The sequence below is a fragment of the Musca domestica genome, unplaced genomic scaffold (genome assembly GCF_030504385.1).
Source record: "Musca domestica strain aabys unplaced genomic scaffold, Musca_domestica.polishedcontigs.V.1.1 12, whole genome shotgun sequence".
NCBI lineage: Eukaryota > Metazoa > Arthropoda > Insecta > Diptera > Muscidae > Musca > Musca domestica.
In genome coordinates, this window is record NW_026712155.1 from 8016633 (window position 1) to 8036177 (window position 19545).

The following is a 19545-nucleotide window of genomic DNA, read 5'->3' on the forward strand; positions in this document are numbered from 1 at the left end:
TCTACCACATTTGGATGGTTATAGGATAATATTTTGAGAATGAAATGGACCATATTTTTTAAGTGTAAACGAGCCATTGCCGAAAGGCCACTGCGACGCGGGTTTCGATCAAGTCGCTTCATTACTTTTCGAACCAGTTCTGCTGATATTGCTGTTTTCTTCCGTCCACTTCCTTGACGTCGGGCTACGCTACCAGTATCACGGTAACGAGCAATGGTACGAGACACAAAATATTGATTCACATTTAAATGCTGGAGTGCTCTAACGATAGCCACTTGTGGTTTTCCAAACAAATATAAAGAAATCACACTATCTGCTTGAATTCCATCACCAATAACTTTTTTTCTGGAAAATTCTCGCTTCGCCGGGAATGAGCCAAAATACCGCAGAGCAACATTCTGGCAGCGTGTGGCGGTTTCATTGGTCATTTGAAGGTCATAATTCGTGCCAAAGGTGACCAATTCGAACAAATCAAACTTATTCTAAAATTTGATGCTATTTCCAACATTTTTGGCTTTCATTCAATAAAATTAAAAAAAATGTAAAAATTATGGCGTTTGAATTTGTTGCAGTTTTTTATCTCACCCTGTATATTACTAAACTAGCAAGTATCCAATATTTCATCAGCGAAAAGTCCACCAGAAAAACTGTAGAGTCATTTAACAGTTCGTGTTAGGCCTTTTTATTAATGTTATAATGTTGCCGTTAAACATAAAATGCAGGGGTCTTTAGATCGATCATGAAAGCGGCATTCCAACGACATACGTTACCTCCACAACTAATTGTGTAAAACATGCACACACACAAATGTTGCCGCCAATAATCGATTGCATGACTATCGATAAATATAATAAATTCAACATTTCCGGTTGCTAAGGAAGAAACTGTTTATTTCAAAAAGAGCAGACATTTAAACAGTTTTCTAACAAATATCAACAAAATAATTAAATTAAATAAAAAAACGACAAATAATATTCAATAAAACATGGATGTTGATATGGAACAAACGGCCGTTGGTCAATTTCAAACATTGGTGCGCTACAATAATCCCGTTTTGGTGGTAAAACATGTGGATAAGAAAACGGGACCTGCAGATTTGGTAAGAGGATTCTTGAGAAAAAGACAACAGATTAACACAAATGATCTCCGAATTGTAATCTTAAATAGGAAATGAAAAGACCACAAACAGCTGGAGCTTTGTTGGATACGAAAAAAGAAACCGAGGAGATATTAAATTCCATATTACCACCCCGTTGCTGGGAGGAGGAGGGACAACTGTGGCAGCAAACTGTGTCCAGCACACCGGCCACCAGGCAAGATGTAATAAACTTACAAGAAATGCTGGATACCCGTTTGCAGCAGACCCAGGCCAGGGAAACCGGAATATGTCCCATACGGCGAGAGCTATACTCACAATGTTTTGGTATGTTGAGGCGAATTTTTTAAATATTTAATACAATTTCTCCTTTCCAGATGAAATAATACGTCAGGTAACAATCAATTGCTCGGAACGAGGTTTACTTTTACTGCGTATAAGAGATGAAATCGCCATGTCGATGGAGGCCTATGAAACTTTGTACTGCAGCTCGGTGGCATTTGGTATGCGTAAAGCTTTACAGGCCCACGAAGAAAAAGAAATGCTACGGGAACGGGTTAAAACGTTGGAAAGCGACAAGGAAGTATTGGAAGATATGATTGCAGATATGAAATTGAAAAATGAACAAGCGGAACGTAGAAATGCTGAGCTGCGTGCCTCTGAGGAAAAGAAATACCAAGAAGAGGTGGCATTCCTTAAGAAAACAAATACCCAGCTAAAGGCCCAATTGGAGGGCATAACTGCACCAAAGAAATAGACAACTACGAACACACTTTTATCTTTGATAAAAAATATATTTTTTTATTCTGTATTTAAAAAAAATTGAATGTCTTGTTTTTATGCCTATTCTGAAGATTTTGCTTCGTTTTTGTTTTCATCTTCAGTTTTTTCTTGTTGTTTTTCTACTTCTTCTTCGTCCACCTCAATTTCGTTTACAATGGGTGTGGGTTTAAATGCTTTACTACTTGCTGCTGTGGAATTTTTATCTTTGCTTGTTGCATCTTTGTTGGCCTTCTTGGCTGGTGGCTCATATACTTCCATGCTTGCGAGTTCATTTTCTTCCTCGCCATCATTGTTGGAATCTTGTGTGGTTTCTTCTGTGGGTATATTGGCATACATTTCGGTATCTGCAGATGATTCTTGAGGTAGTTGATCCTTTATGGTTTCTAGTTTTTTGCAATACATCTGATAGACATATTGAGCCATTTGTGTCATATTCTCCATAGTTTTAATGCTCTCTTCGGGAGGATCATCATTGGTCTTACGTTCCGTGGGATATGATTCATTTTCCACAAGTTGTAGTTTTTGTGAGCGTTTTGTTAACTGCAATTAAGGAACATATTAGATCCGAGAAAAAATTTTCAAAATTTCGAAAATGTAATTGAAGCTGGAAGCAGCAGGAACCTTTCAATCTTTTTACTCACCAATTTGAATGTCTGCTGCAATTCGAGACAGTTCTTAAACAATCCCACCCTTCCAAATATGTATAGACCCAGTCTGGCACGACTCATGGCCACCACCAAACGTCGAACATCTCGTATGTGACCCACCGCCTTTGTCCGCACCAGCGAAATGAGAATATAATCATTCTGTTGACCCTGATATTTATCCACTGTGGTCACCTTATGGGGCCAGCCAATTAAAGGATTATTTCCACATCTAACATTGATGACGTCACGTATCAAATGCTTCTGCCCATTGTAGGTGGTTAAAATTGAAATCTTTTCAGCCGGATAACCTAGCAAACGCATGTACATAAATACAGCAACAATGTACTCAGCTTCAGCCAGATTTTGATAGAAATATGGATTAGGTTCTGTTTCACCCACACCATTAAAATCATCAACATTGACAAGTTGATATTCATAGCGAAGACCGGCATTTGAACGGCGGTATTCTTCTTTATCCAAGATATGAGAAAGATCATCCAATTTCTTGTAGCGCCATTTATAGAGGGAACAAATCTCAGAACGAGCACGACCTTGGCCATCCAAATCAACTGTGGGCACACCCAAACGCACCAGTCTTGTAAACAAGCTCTGTTCCATGTTGGAATATTTTTGGAATGCCATATTTTTTATGACCGGAGGCAGCTGGTGATGATCTCCAATCATTATCCATCGTTTCAAACGATTAAAACCATCCATGGGATTTTGTAGCAAAAGTGGTATGAATGTTTCGATTTCGAGGATTTGTGCTGCTTCTTCCATTAGTATGTTGTCATAGCGGAATCCTAGATTGACCAATTCTTTACGTTTCAATGCTGCATGGGTACAGGTCATGGCAATTATCTTGGCCTCCTTGACCAGCAAATATTTCGAACGATCAAGGCCAGTGCGCAACAGCTCAAATGCCCTAAACTCTTCCAGTTCCGTAAATATGTGAGAAATATAACGGAAACAAGATTTGGCAATTTCCATGTAATCCTCAAAGGTATCACCCTTAAACAAGGGTTGTGGAGCATCAGCAAAGAATTTATTAAATGGATATTTTTCTTCGAAAAATTTACGCCAATTATCGTTGCTCTCATCCTTGGCCATTTGCAGAGCCTCATTTTGAAACTTTTCCCAGCGCGCCATCACTTGATAAAGATAAAAATATCCCGATGTTTCGCATGTGTAGGCATTGTCGCCCGTTACATTCATGGCTTCTTGTAGCTTTTGTACCTGATTTAGGAGATCCAAACGTTTGGCCAAAACATAATTTACACGTCCATAACGACTGAAATCTTTTTCGGTTTCAAGTGCCTCTTCGCCATGACCCAAACGCAACAAATGACGTTCATCTATGTCCAGGGCCATGATTTTCTCGAACAGTTGATTTAAGGCCTGATTTGAATGGGTAACAATTAGAGTACGCTGGTTTGGATGATTGTGATAGATATTCGAAATAATTTGCACAGCAACATCAGTTTTACCCGTACCAGGTGGACCGACTACGACAGTTAAGCCCGGTTGCATGCCAGCCCGTATGGCTTCGATTTGAGTGGGTGTGAAACGTATGGAATTTCTGGAAGACGTTCGAAAAGGAATATTTTAAAAATGTTCAGTAATAGAGTTATTAATATGAGGATTTCCCAGAATTCTCAAGAAGAGCCATGAAAAATCAGGTTCTGGGCAGAGAGAGAGATGGAAGAAAGCTCCCCTTTTTTGTAAAATTCAAACAGAAAACATTTTCTTAAATCAAATGTCAGTTTTTTGGTGGAGGGTCAAGTTATAAAGATGCATAACTGCCTTAAAGACAGCTACTGTATTCTAAGACTTCGAAAGCTCCGATTTTTATGTAAAACTCAAACAGAAAACATTTTCTTAAATCAAAAGTCAGTTTTTTTGTGGAGGATCAAGGTATAAAGATGCATAACTGCCTTAAAGACAGCTACTGTATTCTAAGACTTCGAAAGCTCCGCTTTTTATGTAAAACTCAAACAGAAAACATATTCTTAAATCAAAAGTCAGTTTTTTTGGTGGAGGGTCAAGGTATAAAGATGCATAACTGCCTTAAAGACAGCTACTGTATTCTAAGACTTCGAAAGCTGTCTGTTTTTTTGGTGGAGGGTCAAGGTAAAAAGACGCACAACTGCCTTAAAGGCAGCAGCAGTATTCTAAGACATCGATACCATCCCAGGTTTAATATAAATAAAAAGCAAGTGGGGAAGATCTTAATATCCGTTGGGGAAGATTGCTGCTGGATGAAGAGATGCTGAAGTCAGTTTCTTCTTCGTTTTTACAGAGTAGGGATATGTAGGTCGACTTTTGATGTAAAAAAGTCTAAAAGTCCAATTTTTCCCATCGAAAAATACGCCATGAATCCAGTGCAATTCTTGAAAAACGATGAAGTGTGTTTTCGAAGTCGTGTGGGTCGACTGCGTTAATCAGAATGTTGACTATGCAAAAGCGTGGTGAGAGCCACCTGAATAAAAAGACAAAACTAACTTTCCGATGCGTATATATTCATTTGTCTATGCAAAAAAAGATCATTTTTTTGGCAAGACTACACTCCAGATCTGTAATTTTAGAACACTCAGAGGGCGAATAAAATTACAAAATTAAAAAAAAAACTTGTTAATCCAACCTCTGGAAGAGAATTTTTAATAGGTGTATCTCTTCCAGGCCTCCGAAAAACTCGCTCGAATTTATTTAAAGAGTGAAACTCACTCGAACTCGAGCGAGTGCGCTCCTGGCAACAGAAAATAACAGAGCAAACTTAATTATTCGATGTCGCTCGAATATGAGGGACCACATTTTTCTTGTTTTTGGGTTGGGAACAATATTCGTTAAAAATCGAGCAGATTCTACTCTTGCCAAGCACTTTTGAACCTACTGAGAATGGTAGTAGGAAGGTAGTATGTTAACATTACCCTTTAATGCTTTAATTGGGATTATGAAGTTCCCAAGTTTTTGTATATCTAATTTTGGAATGAGAAAACTTACTGCTTGGGTTTATTTTCCAAATAGGGTCCACGATTTTGTATCTTGTATGTTTGGACAGAGATCACCTTACTTTCTTCGGAACTGTCACGACTTTCCCCGTTTTCATCAACTTCCTTGACATCTTCAAACACCAAACGGAATGGTGGGAGGCGTTTATCTTCGGGTACATCACATTTCAATTTGTAATCCGGAAAACTATCGAGCACATGTTGATAGGAAAGGAAGGTATCATTGAAATCAAGAGAACGTTCCTAATAATTAAGAAAATCATTAATTATTTTTTTATTTATTAAAGGTGCTTAGGATTTTCAAAACCCACCTGATTTGGCATTTTGGAATAATGAGCAGCACTAGGGTCACCATAGCCCAGTAATATATCATGCAACCACGAAGGTACCACACATTCTGTATTCATCAAGTGGCGTATGGTTTCTAAAACAGCCTTGAAATTATTCTCCTTGGGTTTGCGACGCATTAAAATGTTGAAACTTTCATAGACATCGTCACCACCCTCCTGCAGGGAATCCATGTCTAGGCGATACTGATTGCAATCCAACCAAACACGATAGGTTCGATTCTCACCAGGTAATTGGGGTCGGGGATCTGGGCCATCTTCTATGACACGACCATTGGCATCCAACATACCCTCAATTTCACAACCTCGAACATGGACCAATCCCACTTGGGGTATGAAAGGTTCTCGAGGATTGTATTTGGTGCCTTTTAATACAATTTTCCATTATTACAAATTTCATCAATAATTTTTCCGTACTCACCATATGGAACTGTTGGCTTAACTGTGATCAGAAAGCACACATCATGTTTCCTGAGATTTTCCCATTCTTCTTTGATTTCTTTGCGCACCGATAATGTCACCGAAATATCCGCCCTCACCCGTGAAGGTTTCTTCTCACCAATGTGAGGTTTTGCCACCTCAACCACAGCAAATGAGGCTATGGGCAAAGCCATACGCGCCCAGCCCCCAAACACCACACCACCGTCTTCCGATTGCCATGGCAACATGCGACTAACCGCATCTTCAATATCTTGGCGTATCTCGTATGTCGATTCCAGGCGAAACAGATTGAAATTCCTCAACAAATAATCATGCAATGTTAGAAATTGTAAATTCAATTTGGGCAATGCCAAACAGCCATCTCCGGAAAAATATTCCGTTGGCACAACATTCTCATCCCATATTACATCCTCGGTGGGATAGAGGGGCATTTCATTTAAGGCATCCAATTGGGAGCAACGGCGTTCGTGACGAGTTATCAACAGCTCTTTGAGAAACTCCTCATCCAAACGATACCAATCGAAGGGTGGCTTCAAATCATCCGGTACCAAATTCAAAAAGCTGGCTATCTGCTTCAAGGCCTTCTCATCCAAACTGCCAAAGTGACGTTCCAATGATTCACGTGTATCAACACTGGCCACATTGGATAATGCAAATAACTTTAGATCGGGGAATTTTGCAAAAGCAGCTCTTTGTAGTGACGTGATTTTCTTATAATGTATCTGAGTCATGTCATGATCGGTTAATGAATCACCGGTGACATCATTGATTTCAAAACGGCTGTAGAATTTCAACATATCCAAGAGCTTGAAAAAGGAAACAAAAAAACTTTAGATACCTTTCCGTTTTAAAATTGGTATTTACATTTTGCTAAAAATTTGGCAACCCTGTTATCCGCAGGACCACAGGTGGGCGGCCAAGAGTGTAATGTTTCAATGTTCAAGTCGCTCACCTGCTGTAATTGTTGAAAAGGAGCCCCACATTTACTAACGTCACATGTGTTTTATTTTTGCGTCATTAGTGAAGGAGAGAGAGAGCGGCACACATAACAAACACGGCATTTGAAACACGCAACATTACAACAACATAGGAACTATGCATGTAATTTGCAAATACACTCTCTCAAACATATATGCCGATGAACACATACATACATATGTATGTCGTAAGAAGCATAATGTTTCAGTGCCATGGCAACAAAAAAAAAGAGAACGATTTATCGATAGGACGTCCTGTTTAGGCTACACATTAGGTTAAGTAGTTCCAGCTGTTTATTGTTGTTTAATTCTCTCAGAAATTGTATACCAGAAGTTGAATATCTTTCAAGGTCATCGTAAGTAGAAGTGGCCTTATATTTACAGAAGAGAGGGTATAAAAACGACTCCTTTGGTGTCTTAAAATGAAAGGTCTTTCACTAATCTCCCTTATGTAAGATCTACATAGATATCAGGTCTTCAATATATCAGGGCTTCAGATGCTTCACAACTCGTCTGTAAAAAAAACCTTGCTTTGTGTCTTCTATAGCTAGAGAGTCTGGCTGGTCAAAGATTGGAAGACCCTTCAGAGGTCTTTTGTAGGAAAAAATCCTTATATTTATAAAAAATGAGGTCTTGTATGGATTGAATGAAAAAACAAAAAACATTCGGAGGACTTTTATATATAAGAAATCCCAACAGATATTTTAGAGGTATGCAACCTATAAAGATCTCCTTTAGATAGAAAATCCCTGTATTGTCTTCTGTTGACAAATGCGAAAATATATAAAAAAAAAAACACTTTCCAAACTTTAATCACTTAGAACAGGGATCTCCAACTGATAAATATGCAATAGCATTCCCGTGCACACACACACTGAATTTGAGAGTAAAACATAAAACAGGGAAATAAAGAGAATATTTCTCTTAAACATTTTAAAGAAGTTTTCCATTCGTTTCACTTCTAGAGCAGACTCTCACTCTTTTCAAGTGATTCGGCTCCCACCTGAATCTTCCTAATGGAATGACTCGGTAGTGCTCCCACAAGAATGAAGAGTAAACTCGCACCTTCGAGCAATCCCGCTTGCGAGTAATTTTAACTCCCAATTTTTGTTTTCTCTGCTGCACAATATTCAGGAAAATACGCAATAACACAACCCTCCCCATTCAAGAATTTATCTTATTTGTGTAGTTGATGTGTTTTTTACTTACTTCATGCTTTCATCATCCTCGTCTACCCATAAATCCTTCAGAGGACTTTCATAAAAATAAGTCCTCCTCAGATATAGATGACCCTCCAGAAGTATTAAATAGTTCTTTAGAGGCTCTTTAGAGGTGTTCTATAGATAAAGAACGCTTTAGGTAGTTAGAAGACCTTATATACATTTCTTTCTGATTTTTGTAGACTCTACAATAATATGGAGGTATTTTTCTAACTTCTCAAAATAATAAAGTTCTTCTGTGGAAATTTCTCTAACTTGCCTCAAATAAATTTTTAAATCCTAGAATTTTTGGAAATTCGATTGAAAATTGCATTTATGTTTCTAATATAGGACGAATCTATTTTATCTTTGAATAAAATAACTTTCCCAAATTGCTAATAAGGATTTTTGTTTTAATTTTTTTCTTCTCTCTTGTCTCTCTTATTACACCAGCCAAATTCCCCCACCATTAAATTCCTTTACATAATTATTCTATTGCAAAAATGCCTCTGGATGCCGGCAATATGAAAACATGCTTAACAATAACAATTTGTTTTGCCAACACATGCCTGAACCCGGTCTAGAAATGTCAATTCTATTTATGATAAATTATTTATTTCCGTACTATTTAATTACGGAAAATGTTTAGCTAGGATGATACACAACAGCAACACACCAATGAACAAGAGTTGGAGAGTGACACAGTTCAATTGTGGTGAGCAATTTGATATTGGTGGAGTAATAAAAACAAAGCCATGCTTAATGAAAAAAAAAAAAAACAACAAACTGACTCTCTCTCACGCTCTTTAATCAAATGGTAAATGCATGCATTACCAAAGAGAAGTCTTAATCAAGAGAGAAGCGAGAAGTAAAGAAATAAAGGTGACACACATAAAAGAATGGGTAACAATTGGGGATGAGTGCGGTTTGTTTTGGCCTGTCTGTCCAACATACTAACAAACAGACTGACTGACTGATTGTAAAACTCGCTGAAAGAGAGCAAGAGAGGGACATTTTATACATGTATAAAAAATATTTCAAGCATTTTTAGAGACAAATAACAAAAAAAACCACCTCTCCAGTAATCAAGAAGTTGTTGGCTGCATTAATGCCTCGAAATGCCAGTGAATATTTGACTTTCGTATCGAACGGGAATAGGCAGGCGGTAATACAGCAACGCGGTAAAAAACCGGGAGCAGCCACTTGAAGGTTTTTGGTTTCTTTGTTTTTGTGTCTTTCTGGAAGGAAGAGTTTTTGTTGTTACGGATGTATGTATATTTGTGGTGGTGATGATGACGATGATGGTGTGAAGAAGGTGTTGTTTAAACAAAAAAAGGAAAAGAAAATAAATGAAGTTTCTCTAAATAGTTTTGTGGCTACATAAAACAATTCTTGGTTAATATAAACACAAGTAATATAAACATAAACAAAAAGAAATCGAAACCCATAGAAGCAAAATATTCAATTAACATCAGATGAAGTTGAAATTGTGACTAGATCATTTGTAAGAACTGGACACAGCGGCGGCGGCGACATCGGTTTAATGCACTACAGCCAAGCAATCAATTGTGCCATCCAGCCAGCCCATTGTAAGTTCTAAAATCCACGGGGCATTTAGTTTTGTTCGTGTGTGTGTGTTAGTGGGTATCTGTGATTCAACGACGTTACGTTTGCTTTGACTTGGTGTGAGTGAAAGTAGTTTTTTTTAGTGTCCGGGAGAATAAAAGAGAATAACTACCCACAAGAAAGAGAACAAGTTACACAAAATGATCTTTAAGTTACAATACTGCCGCCAACTAAATATCTGACAGCAAAAGCACAAACACGCACCTCACACACACACATGTAGTTTAAACGATGACGTCTTAAAATCCAAAGTCTGACTTATCTTCTTAACTTACAGATTTTATTTTTGTAAAAAACACGACGCCAATCAGACGTTGGCATGGATAAAATCGCTTTAAAAACTTGGCTAGTATTCATCCATTGTCTGGCACTGATATTGACCGGGGCACATGCCAATTTACAACAGCAGAGCAGCAGCAGTGGAAGCGATAATGATATTGTTAATGGCGGTAGTGTTGGTGGTGCAGCTACCACATTTAGTGGCTCACCTGAGGATGGTGATGATGGCGACAATGTGGTATTGATAAATAAGTGCTGTGAAAAGTTCGAAATACGCATTGACTCCGTATGCAGTCAAGTCAACGAAAGTGGTATGTATTTGGAATACTAAGAGAAGTTAAACCGGCATTTATATCCGTGTTGTGTCGAATTTTGTATACCCTCCACCATGGGGAGAAGTTAAATTGTTGTAAATTAAGTTGCCTTTAAAAAACGCTAAAACTTGGGGCTTACCACCGAAGTAGCCAGAAAAGCCTTTCGAACCCATTTCGGGGAGCCATACCGACAGAAATTGAGTTTTTGAAGCAAAATGCCTTAAACAAATCTTAAAATTTATCAAAGGGTCTGGTCCCTTGGCTGTGTCCGAGGGCGTGTTCATATGTCAAAAGCTGTATTAATACTGAATACCAGCAGAAATTTGAGGGCGCATGTGTCACTTTCAGCATTACTAGTAATGACGACCATACAGGGTGAGATAAAAAAAAACTGCAACAAAGTCAAACACCACAATTTTTACATTTTTTTTTAATTTTATTCAATGAAAGCAAAAATGTCGGAAATAGCATGAAATTTTAGAATAAGTTTAGATTTGTTCGAATTGGTCACCTTTGGCACGAATTATGACCTTCAAACGGCCACTGAAGCCGTCACACGCTGCCGAATGTTGCTCTCCGGTATTTTGACCCATTCCCGGCGAAGCGCTTGCTTGAGGTGATAGACACTTTGTATTTTTAAGTGCCAACCTTGCTTTCCAAAATACTCCAGGCACAATAGTCCAACGGATTGGTAACCGGAAACTTTAGTGGTCATTGTGCCCAGGAAATGAAGCGAGGAACCTCATTTTGTAACATTCTTAAGTGGCGCCTGCTGCGCGCCATCTCACTGGTGCTGAGTCCTGTTGGAATGTCTAAGGTCTGCGACCAAAATGTTTGTGCGCCCAAGGCTTTAATACACCTTCCGGAATATTTTCGCGATAATATTCGGATTTTATTCTGATGTCACGGTCGATTAATACGAGCGGAGAGCGGCCATCGGCTGTTGTGGCGGCCCACACCATCACCATGGCCGGCACTTGAGTTCTGATGGCCAACCTAAGGTGCACATTTTCCGCTGACCTCTTTGGCAAGTAAACACGATCATTTTGTTTGTTTACAAACTGCTGGACAACGAATGTTTTCTCATCGGAAAAAACCAAATTTGGCAGTTCACCACTTTCGGCCAAGCGAAGCAACTCTTTAGCTCTTTTGAGTCTATTTTCTTTCTGTTGCGGTGTAAGTTCTAGCACTTTTTGGAATTTCGAATTTCAATGGCTTTACCCCGAGCTCATTTTTCAATATTTACCGAATGGAATATTGCGATATGTTCAGCTCACGAGCCATATTCTTAATTTAGCTGGAAATTGCGACAGAATCCTTCAAAATCCCGAAAATCATGACCTACATTTATTTGGGGATGTAGCCAATACTGAATCATTGAGAAACTTTTTTGAGGAGCTATTCTAAAAGATCTAAACCCAAATGGAAACCGATATAACCCATTGGAAGAATAAACCAGTAGTGGGCGGGGCTATAACAAAAATATATTGATCTCCATAAGATCGTTAAATCTATTTAGAGTTCTATGGTGATGAAAATTTCGAGGTGTTACAAACAGAATGAAAAATTTTTGTTCCCAATTTTATGGTGTAGGGTATAAAAACGCAGACACACACCCATATCCATGCAAAAGTGTAAGAGTATTGAATTTCAATTTTTTTTTTTGCTTAGAATACTTCCAGCCCATGTTTACCAGTTATGGCGGTGAACACAATATGCCGGTAAAATTTAAATTCGTCATTGGTTTGCCAGCTTGTGGTTCAATGCAAACTTGGCCTATATATCATTATCAGGGTGTAAGTGTTTTTCCCTTAGAAAGTAAATTTTATTATAACAATGATAATTTATGTTTTTTCACCTTTTTTTGCATTTATCCATGGTCCACATAAAGAGCCCTGATAAATTGGTGCTCTTGGAAGATGGTAAATTACGGCATTACACCAATACAAAAGAAGAAGAGGAGAGTGTCGATTATGCCGAACAATTTGCTGACCAGGTGTCGACGCCATTATTTTATGATTATGGACGGAATCAATATTGCATAGATAGGGTAAGTGTGGAGAAGTATAAAGTCAAATGGTGAAATTATGGAAGAATTAAGAAGGTAACCTCGTGCAATAACACCGGGTGAGATGAAAAAAAATTAAAAATATGGCCTTTGACATTGTTGTAGTTTTTTTATCTCACGCTGCATGTTTACAATTTATTTTTTCTTTTCAAAATTGTACATCTTGTTGTTAACAAATCATAATTTGATAGGGGGAACCCGATTTCTATGCTGTTAAATTTTGACAAAGTAAATTACAGAAAATGTGGAGCTGGATATGATGATTTGAAATGGGTTTACCTTCTTAATTCTACCATGGCTTAAATATTTTATGAAAAAATATATTCATATACTAATGGACTAGTTTCGTTTAAATATTAACTCTTTAATTTTAAACTATTTTCTAGGCAATTTCTACATCCGGTGATCACAGACAAGTTTTGTTTGCCAACATTTGCCTGGCCAAGAAGGAGTTGAAATGGTCTGATACAAATTTTCTAATGCACAAAGTATTGAATCCCATATTTCATGTCATATCGTTGATCATATTATTGATAATTGCAATCGTATATTTTATATTACCCACCTTAAGGTAAGTTGTTGTCTTTTTTTTGGTAATTTTGCTGGTCGTTATTTTATTTAGTAATCTACTAAAATCTACTAAAATGCCTTTGTAGAAATGATTTTATTGACACATCTTGTTAGAGCCTTTAAATTAAGACATCTAGAAATCGTTCGTATCATGTTAAAGTTTGACAAGAGCAGATGTTAAAGATTCCATATTAGCGTAACAACAAAAGTTGAGTTAAATCTCAATAAGTTTGGCATCAGATTTCTAATATGTTTTCTAGTTAGGGAGCCTATAAAACACAAGGTGCTGTATATTATGTCAATGGGACTTTGAAAAAAACATGCAAAGGAACAGAGTTGCCTCTTGGTATTGATATTGCTTCTAAGAATTGATAAACATTTTGTTAAATCTATAAAAGATTATGTAGGGTGGTCGTTGGTTTGTTAATACCGATAACTAAAAAACCTCAGTGTAATCCGCGATAACATAGCCTTTACTCAAAGAGTTTTCCAGATTTTAGGCATTTGCATTAGCGTTATTTTAAAGGATTTGCAGTCCATTAACAAAAAACTAAGCTGCATGTTGTCCTCATTGATTATGTGGTATAGATAATATGATACCGTCGTATTTTAAATATTTCGATTCATTTTAAAACTTTTTTCATTTTTCATTTTAAAACTTTTTTCAGCCATATGTATATATCATTTGATACAGCCAAAACGTGCCTCATCGAAATAACGGGTTTACATCCTAAGTTTCTTTGGACCAAATCCGTTTCAAGAAATTTGGAGTCGATTTAGCGATGTCCGTCCGGCTGGCTGGCTGGTGCGCATGATAACTCTCGAAGGGTGTATCCGATTGGATCCAAACTTGTTACATCGTAATATTATTATCAAACTTAGATCGATTTCGAAGATGGACAATATCGGTCCACTCCTTCAGGTACCTCCCCCACAAAATGTCAACATTTTCAAAGAAAATCATTTACTGCACAGAAGGAGAAATGATAATCCGGTATTGCTCCAACTTTGCAAATCCTCATATCTGCATCAGTGCTATGTCAGGTGCGACAATGAACAATGTCGCTCAACTTCTTCAAGTACCTCCCCACAAAGGGTCAACATTTTGAATAACTATAGCTCTTATAAAATGTGATGTAACGGTCCGATTGTCTTCACATTACACAAATCACAATATTTTTATTAATCCAAGATCTGGGGTGAAGATGGAATACGACGGTCCACTCCTTCTAGTACCTTCCCTACAAAAGGTCAAAATTTTTAATATTTATGAAGCGCATAAAACACGAAATTAACATCCGATTCCATTCAGTCCTGGTACATCTCAATATTTTTTCAACACAAGATCTGTTATAAAGATGGTAGAGATCGGACCATTTCTTCTGTTACCTCCCTCACATAGGGTTAAAGATTTCGAAAAACAAAACGCTTAAAGAAAGCGAAATAAGCATCCAAGTCTATTCAAATTTCACACATCCAAATATTTTTGCTAACAAAATTTGTTGTGAAGATGATATGTATTTGTGAACCCCTTCTGGTACCTCACCCGTAACAAGGGTCACAATTTTCAATACTTTTATCTATAAAAACTTGCGAAAATAAAGTCAGCAATTCTTTACAACTTGACATATCTGAATAATTCTCTGCACCAGAAACCTGAGATGAATATGTTCGCGCAAACTTTTAACATTTTTTAAAAATTGTCACATTTCTTATATAAAGTGAAGGATAGGCCCAACCCTGAACGTCGCAAATGTCATATTTATTTAGGCCCGATACGAAATGGACAATATTTGCTCATTCCATCGCTACCAACTCCATAGAGGGTGAATTTGAATAATCATAACAGAAATCAAAATATAATTAATTAATCTAACATTGGCTGAGGGTATACATTTGTCGGAAAAACCGACTGATACTTTTTAACTTGTTTTTTATTTTTTTTTTTTATTTTATTTTTTGTAATCTATTTTGATTTTCAACAACAATTAACCTCAAAATATTTGTTTTTTTTTTTTAGAGATCTCGTTGGCAACATAGTGACGACCATTGCCGTCTGTCTAATGGTCAGTCAGGTGGCAGACCTGGTGCGCATTTTCACGGAATTTACAAATCATGTCAGTTTCATTGTGGCTGATATTATATTGTATTTCAGTATCTTGGCTGCCTTCTTTTGGTTAAATAGTTTCGGTTATTATATTTGGAAAACATTTCGATCACGTAATGTCTTCCTGAGAGTAACGGATGCCCGTAAATATTGTTATTACTCAGTGTATGCGTGGGGTACAACGGCATTTATGGCTGCCATGGCGGTATTTGCCCATTTCTTTTTGGATGCCGATACCTATAAGAAACAGAATACAATAGCCGATCAAGAGACAATGGGTTGGCTGGGTATAGCTATATTTTTTGCACCCATTGCCTGTACCATACTCATTGACATTTTCTTCTATGTGACAACATTGAAGTTGATAAATCGCCGCAATGTTTATGGGAGAATACAGCATAAACTTAAGGCCAAGTAAGTGAAATTTTAAACATTTTGAATACATTAATATAGTTTTTTGTCGTTTATCTTCCAGTTTCATAATGTTTGCCTTTATGCTGCTGATTATGAGTGCCGAATGGCTATTCCTTTGCCTGTCATGGCTTAAATTCGAAGGACTTTTATACACACAAATCATAGTCAATGCCTTGCAAGCCCCATTGCTATTATATGTCTGTGTGCTGAGACAAAAACATGTTACATTTCTTCTAAAGAAATCATGTTGTTATAACGAACCTCCATCCACCAATGACTGGGGTGATGAAATGCGTTACATGAATTGTAATGATTATTGAAAAACGAAAACTGAAAAATAATCCATTCCCCGGAAACGTGTACGTTTCTGACAGTGAACTGATATTTAATATTGTATTTATATGAAATATAATAATAATTTTAAATTTATAGATAGTATTAAACCTCGTAGTCAATAAGTTAACAATAATGCTCAGAGTACAAGCAAATTCTATATATATATTCCAATAATATATATGTACTTGGTGCAGTGTAAATTTTGGTGAATAGAAAACGAATAATCTTTACTATATGACTGTTAATTAATTATTTTTTGTTTTTCACCAGCGTAAATTATTTTTTCCTTGAGATAAACTCCTCGATAACTCACCTAATTTTAGGCATTTAATTTTTTTACAATAATCAAACTCTATGTACATTGAATGTATATTGATTAAATATTTATATATATTAAAAAAAAAAAACAAGTCAAAATAAAGTGTACTTAATTTTTAAATAGTTTAACTAAATATTATTTGGTTGGGAGAAAACTGAATGATTTTTAAAGCTAAATATCAAATATTATTTATTATTTTAAAAACATATCCATTGCATCATATCTCTTGATGCTGAAGAAATAGGGCCATTTAGGCAGGAATCAGTGTCATGTGTCACTATTAAGACACTGCATCAACAGCTGTGAGGGAAAGCTTGTAATGACAAAACAGAAGGAATTTTAGATCTACGGGATCTTTGATATTTTTTATCGGTAAGACCGGAAAAAAGCTTTTAAACTATATATGAATTTAAAGCTGGTCTCAAAGAGCTGAAGTAATGGGTATGAGTTTTCTTAATTTAAAACTGATAAAATTAAATTCTACTAGTCTGTGAAACTCTTGGTTATCTCAATTACATAAGGAACAAATGAGCTCTAGAATGGACCCGTGGTGAATCACAATGGAATTTCGTACAAAGAAAATGTACAGAGGTAGAAATGTAGAGAAAATGTAGAAAGAAACTCAGCTACTTTTATGGGCTGTATCCAAAGATCTTTTGGAGTGAGTTGGGTAGGTTTTCAACGGCAATTAAAAAGGCATCTTGGTCAATTCGCGGGAATGGGCAAAAGACCGTTGGAAGGCCATAATTCGTGCCAAAGATGACCAAATCTAAATTAATTCTAAAATTTGACGCTATTTTCAAAATTTTTTGCTTTCATTCAAAAAAATTTAAAAAAAAATGTAAAAATTATGCCGTTTGACTTGGTTGCAGTTTTTCTATCTCACTATGTAAGAGGCCAACAAGGTCTCCTTATCCGCACCGCAAGTGCTGCGGGATATTGCCTTGAGGACCTTTTCAATGCTCGGATATTTTGATATTAATTTAGTGTCTAAATTTCTTTAAATCAAGGGTTAAGATGGGATAAATCAAACTTTCTTTATTGTCCCTCTCTTAAAAATAGTCTAAATTCTGAACAAAATTGTGGGTCTAATTTTATTTTTTAAAAGGCTTCTCTGGAACAGAACTGGGGCTAAAATCTTGGATTTTTAAAGAAAATATTTTCAGTGACTCAATAATAAAAAAAATCGGACATTTTTTAACAACAAATCAATGTGATACGTTCTGGCTAAATAATTGTAGAATTTTCGATTCGAGATAATTTCAATGGCTTTAAACAGAAATTTTTAAAAACATTCACTGATCGGACATGATTCCTACATATGGTTGTTTAACACATTTGTTTGACAGTCTATCATTTGCGTTAAATAACATTTTCAAACGTGTTCAAATAAACACACATTTACTTACCTGACCGAACAGCTTTCCCTCGGATCGTTGGACCAAATTACAAATTTGTGCACGCACCAGCAAGTGAGTATCATCCAGGACGGTATTAAAGAAACGTCTCGTTGGCAATAGAGCTTCCAAGTCAATCATAAGCTCTAGAAATCGTTCACAATACTGTAAAATGCTGGGGTCGATAGGACCCTCCAACGGTAAACTTTCCAAGATATTAAGGAACTGTTTAATTAAATTTTGCAGGAAATGTCTTTCCCACTCCACTTCAGGTTTCTTGTCGTTTTTCTCCTTTTTCTGCAGCTTTTTCCAATAACGTTTCCATTCGGGGGTTTCACGTAGTTCCTGGTCCAAACGTTCTAAAAAGCAATTTAGAAATATGTAAGTTAAGTGCTATAACTGTTTTTCATTGTCACCTACTTGGCTGCAAACAACTCCACATCGATAGCGAGACCAAACGTTTCACCTGATTGCGACACAGCTCTATTTCCATGCTGTTGAAACAGTGATTCAAAAACACCAACAATGCCGTTTTCTCACGCACCTTAGTTTGGCCCGAATTGTCTAAACATTTCTCCAACACCTGGCGAAAGAATGCCGGGAACTCTTCGGATTTTTGTTCAAATGTGTTCCAAACTTCCACACGTTCCCGGAACTTTTCATTGACCATATAAATAATGGACATAACATGGCTATGTGAAGCATCATCACGTTTGTAGTTGGGCCATAAATACTGTTCCAAATATTGGCTAAACTCTAACATTACAATACGTCTGGTGGAATTGGGATGTTCCAAAATCTCTGCACGATAAATATCTTTTATAATATCTGAATTATAGGACATATGATTCTGGGAATCCGGAGACCAATATTTGGAGGCAACCTGCAAAGAGCACACACGAGACATCATCAGTGATGGGTAAACGTTTTGTTTTTCAGTTAACTTACCTCCCATATTACATCGTTCGACAATTGAGAAACTGTCATTTGTGATACTTTCTGTGTAGATCCATCGGTGCCCACATCCCTTTTACCCTTAACTTTTGTAACATTTTTTAATTTCATTTTGCATAAATCCAAGGAAATCCAAGAAACCGCACCAGCACACCACAACGAGAATAACAACACACACTGACGCCGTTAAGAGTAGAATCACAGAGATTCGCGATAAAAATAACGCCGTGGAAATGGTAAACAAACGCAAAATGCCGACGAAACTCGGGAATCAAAACAAATTTGGCGAATAAACAAAGAAAAGGGGGTTTATAGGTCGAAAAATGTCGTGAAACAGCTGTCTTAAACATTCCAGGGTTGGATAATTCTTATTTAAGGATAACTTCAAGTGACATGGGAATGAAAGAAATTAAAAAGATATACGTAAGGTATTTTCGAAAAAAAGTAACGTTAAGGAGGCTACTACTCTATTTCAAAACCTATAAGAATGTATTTATAATTTTTTTTGATATTATAAAGGACAAGTTGGTTATCGTAGCAAAAATTGTAAATTTTTGCAGTTCTGGAACAGAGCATTCATGCTTTATTTTGGTCATCTTTGCGAATTTGTCGTGGTGCTCTGAAGTGTTTTGGATGAATGGTGTTGAAAACTGACTTTCATTT

General features: G+C 36.7%; 3 protein-coding genes across 7 annotated transcripts; 2 read left to right on the top strand and 1 right to left on the bottom strand.

Annotated features, from left to right (window-relative positions):
• Positions 1-820: 820 nt before the first annotated feature.
• LOC101898266 (putative inner dynein arm light chain, axonemal) lies at positions 821-1909 on the top strand. The gene is made up of 3 exons (XM_005184954.4): positions 821-1099; positions 1168-1423; positions 1474-1909. Exons 1-3 carry the CDS (start codon positions 986-988, stop codon positions 1851-1853), a joined length of 750 nt encoding a protein of 249 aa, XP_005185011.1. The 5' UTR covers positions 821-985; the 3' UTR covers positions 1854-1909.
• Positions 1876-19157, bottom strand: LOC101900676 (RNA helicase aquarius). The gene is made up of 8 exons (XM_005184968.4): positions 18877-19157; positions 18349-18811; positions 17941-18287; positions 6303-7128; positions 5846-6246; positions 5527-5777; positions 2521-4105; positions 1876-2419 (listed from the first exon to the last, which is right to left on the bottom strand). Exons 1-8 carry the CDS (start codon positions 18991-18993, stop codon positions 1940-1942), a joined length of 4470 nt encoding a protein of 1489 aa, XP_005185025.2. The 5' UTR covers positions 18994-19157; the 3' UTR covers positions 1876-1939.
• Positions 9595-16651, top strand: LOC101898438 (probable G-protein coupled receptor Mth-like 5). Of its 5 annotated transcripts, XM_059118154.1 has the most exons (8): positions 9602-9766; positions 9867-10183; positions 10402-10714; positions 12389-12513; positions 12609-12767; positions 13172-13356; positions 15376-15876; positions 15938-16651. In XM_059118154.1, the coding sequence occupies exons 3-8, from the start codon at positions 10444-10446 to the stop codon at positions 16194-16196; spliced, it is 1500 nt and encodes a 499-aa protein (XP_058974137.1). In that variant the 5' UTR covers positions 9602-9766; positions 9867-10183; positions 10402-10443; the 3' UTR covers positions 16197-16651. The 5 variants fall into 5 exon arrangements, with proteins under 5 accessions (XP_019892811.2, XP_058974137.1, XP_005185012.2 ...); XM_020037252.2 differs by lacking the exon at positions 9867-10183 and having other exon boundaries at positions 9595-9707; XM_005184955.4 differs by having other exon boundaries at positions 9602-10087.
• Positions 19158-19545: the final 388 nt, after the last annotated feature.

What these genes read in the sequence shown, in the direction of transcription:
- LOC101898266 (XM_005184954.4), top strand. Translation starts at nt 986, where the DNA reads ATGGATGTTGATATGGAACAAACGGCCGTTGGTCAATTTCAAACATTG. An exon ending in AAACGGGACCTGCAGATTTG is followed by an intron (nt 1,100 to 1,167) that starts GTAAGAGGATTC and finishes AATCTTAAATAG; the next exon opens with GAAATGAAAAGACCACAAAC. An exon ending in GCTATACTCACAATGTTTTG is followed by an intron (nt 1,424 to 1,473) that starts GTATGTTGAGGC and finishes TCTCCTTTCCAG; the next exon opens with ATGAAATAATACGTCAGGTA.
- LOC101898438 (XM_020037252.2), top strand. Translation starts at nt 10,444, where the DNA reads ATGGATAAAATCGCTTTAAAAACTTGGCTAGTATTCATCCATTGTCTG. An exon ending in CTATATATCATTATCAGGGT is followed by an intron (nt 12,514 to 12,608) that starts GTAAGTGTTTTT and finishes GTCCACATAAAG; the next exon opens with AGCCCTGATAAATTGGTGCT. An exon ending in CAGCATAAACTTAAGGCCAA is followed by an intron (nt 15,877 to 15,937) that starts GTAAGTGAAATT and finishes TTTATCTTCCAG; the next exon opens with TTTCATAATGTTTGCCTTTA.
- LOC101900676 (XM_005184968.4), bottom strand. Translation starts at nt 18,993, where the DNA reads ATGAAATTAAAAAATGTTACAAAAGTTAAGGGTAAAAGGGATGTGGGC. An exon ending in TAAGCCAACAGTTCCATATG is followed by an intron (nt 6,247 to 6,302) that starts GTGAGTACGGAA and finishes TTGTATTAAAAG; the next exon opens with GCACCAAATACAATCCTCGA. An exon ending in TGCAGCAGACATTCAAATTG is followed by an intron (nt 2,420 to 2,520) that starts GTGAGTAAAAAG and finishes CCTTAATTGCAG; the next exon opens with TTAACAAAACGCTCACAAAA.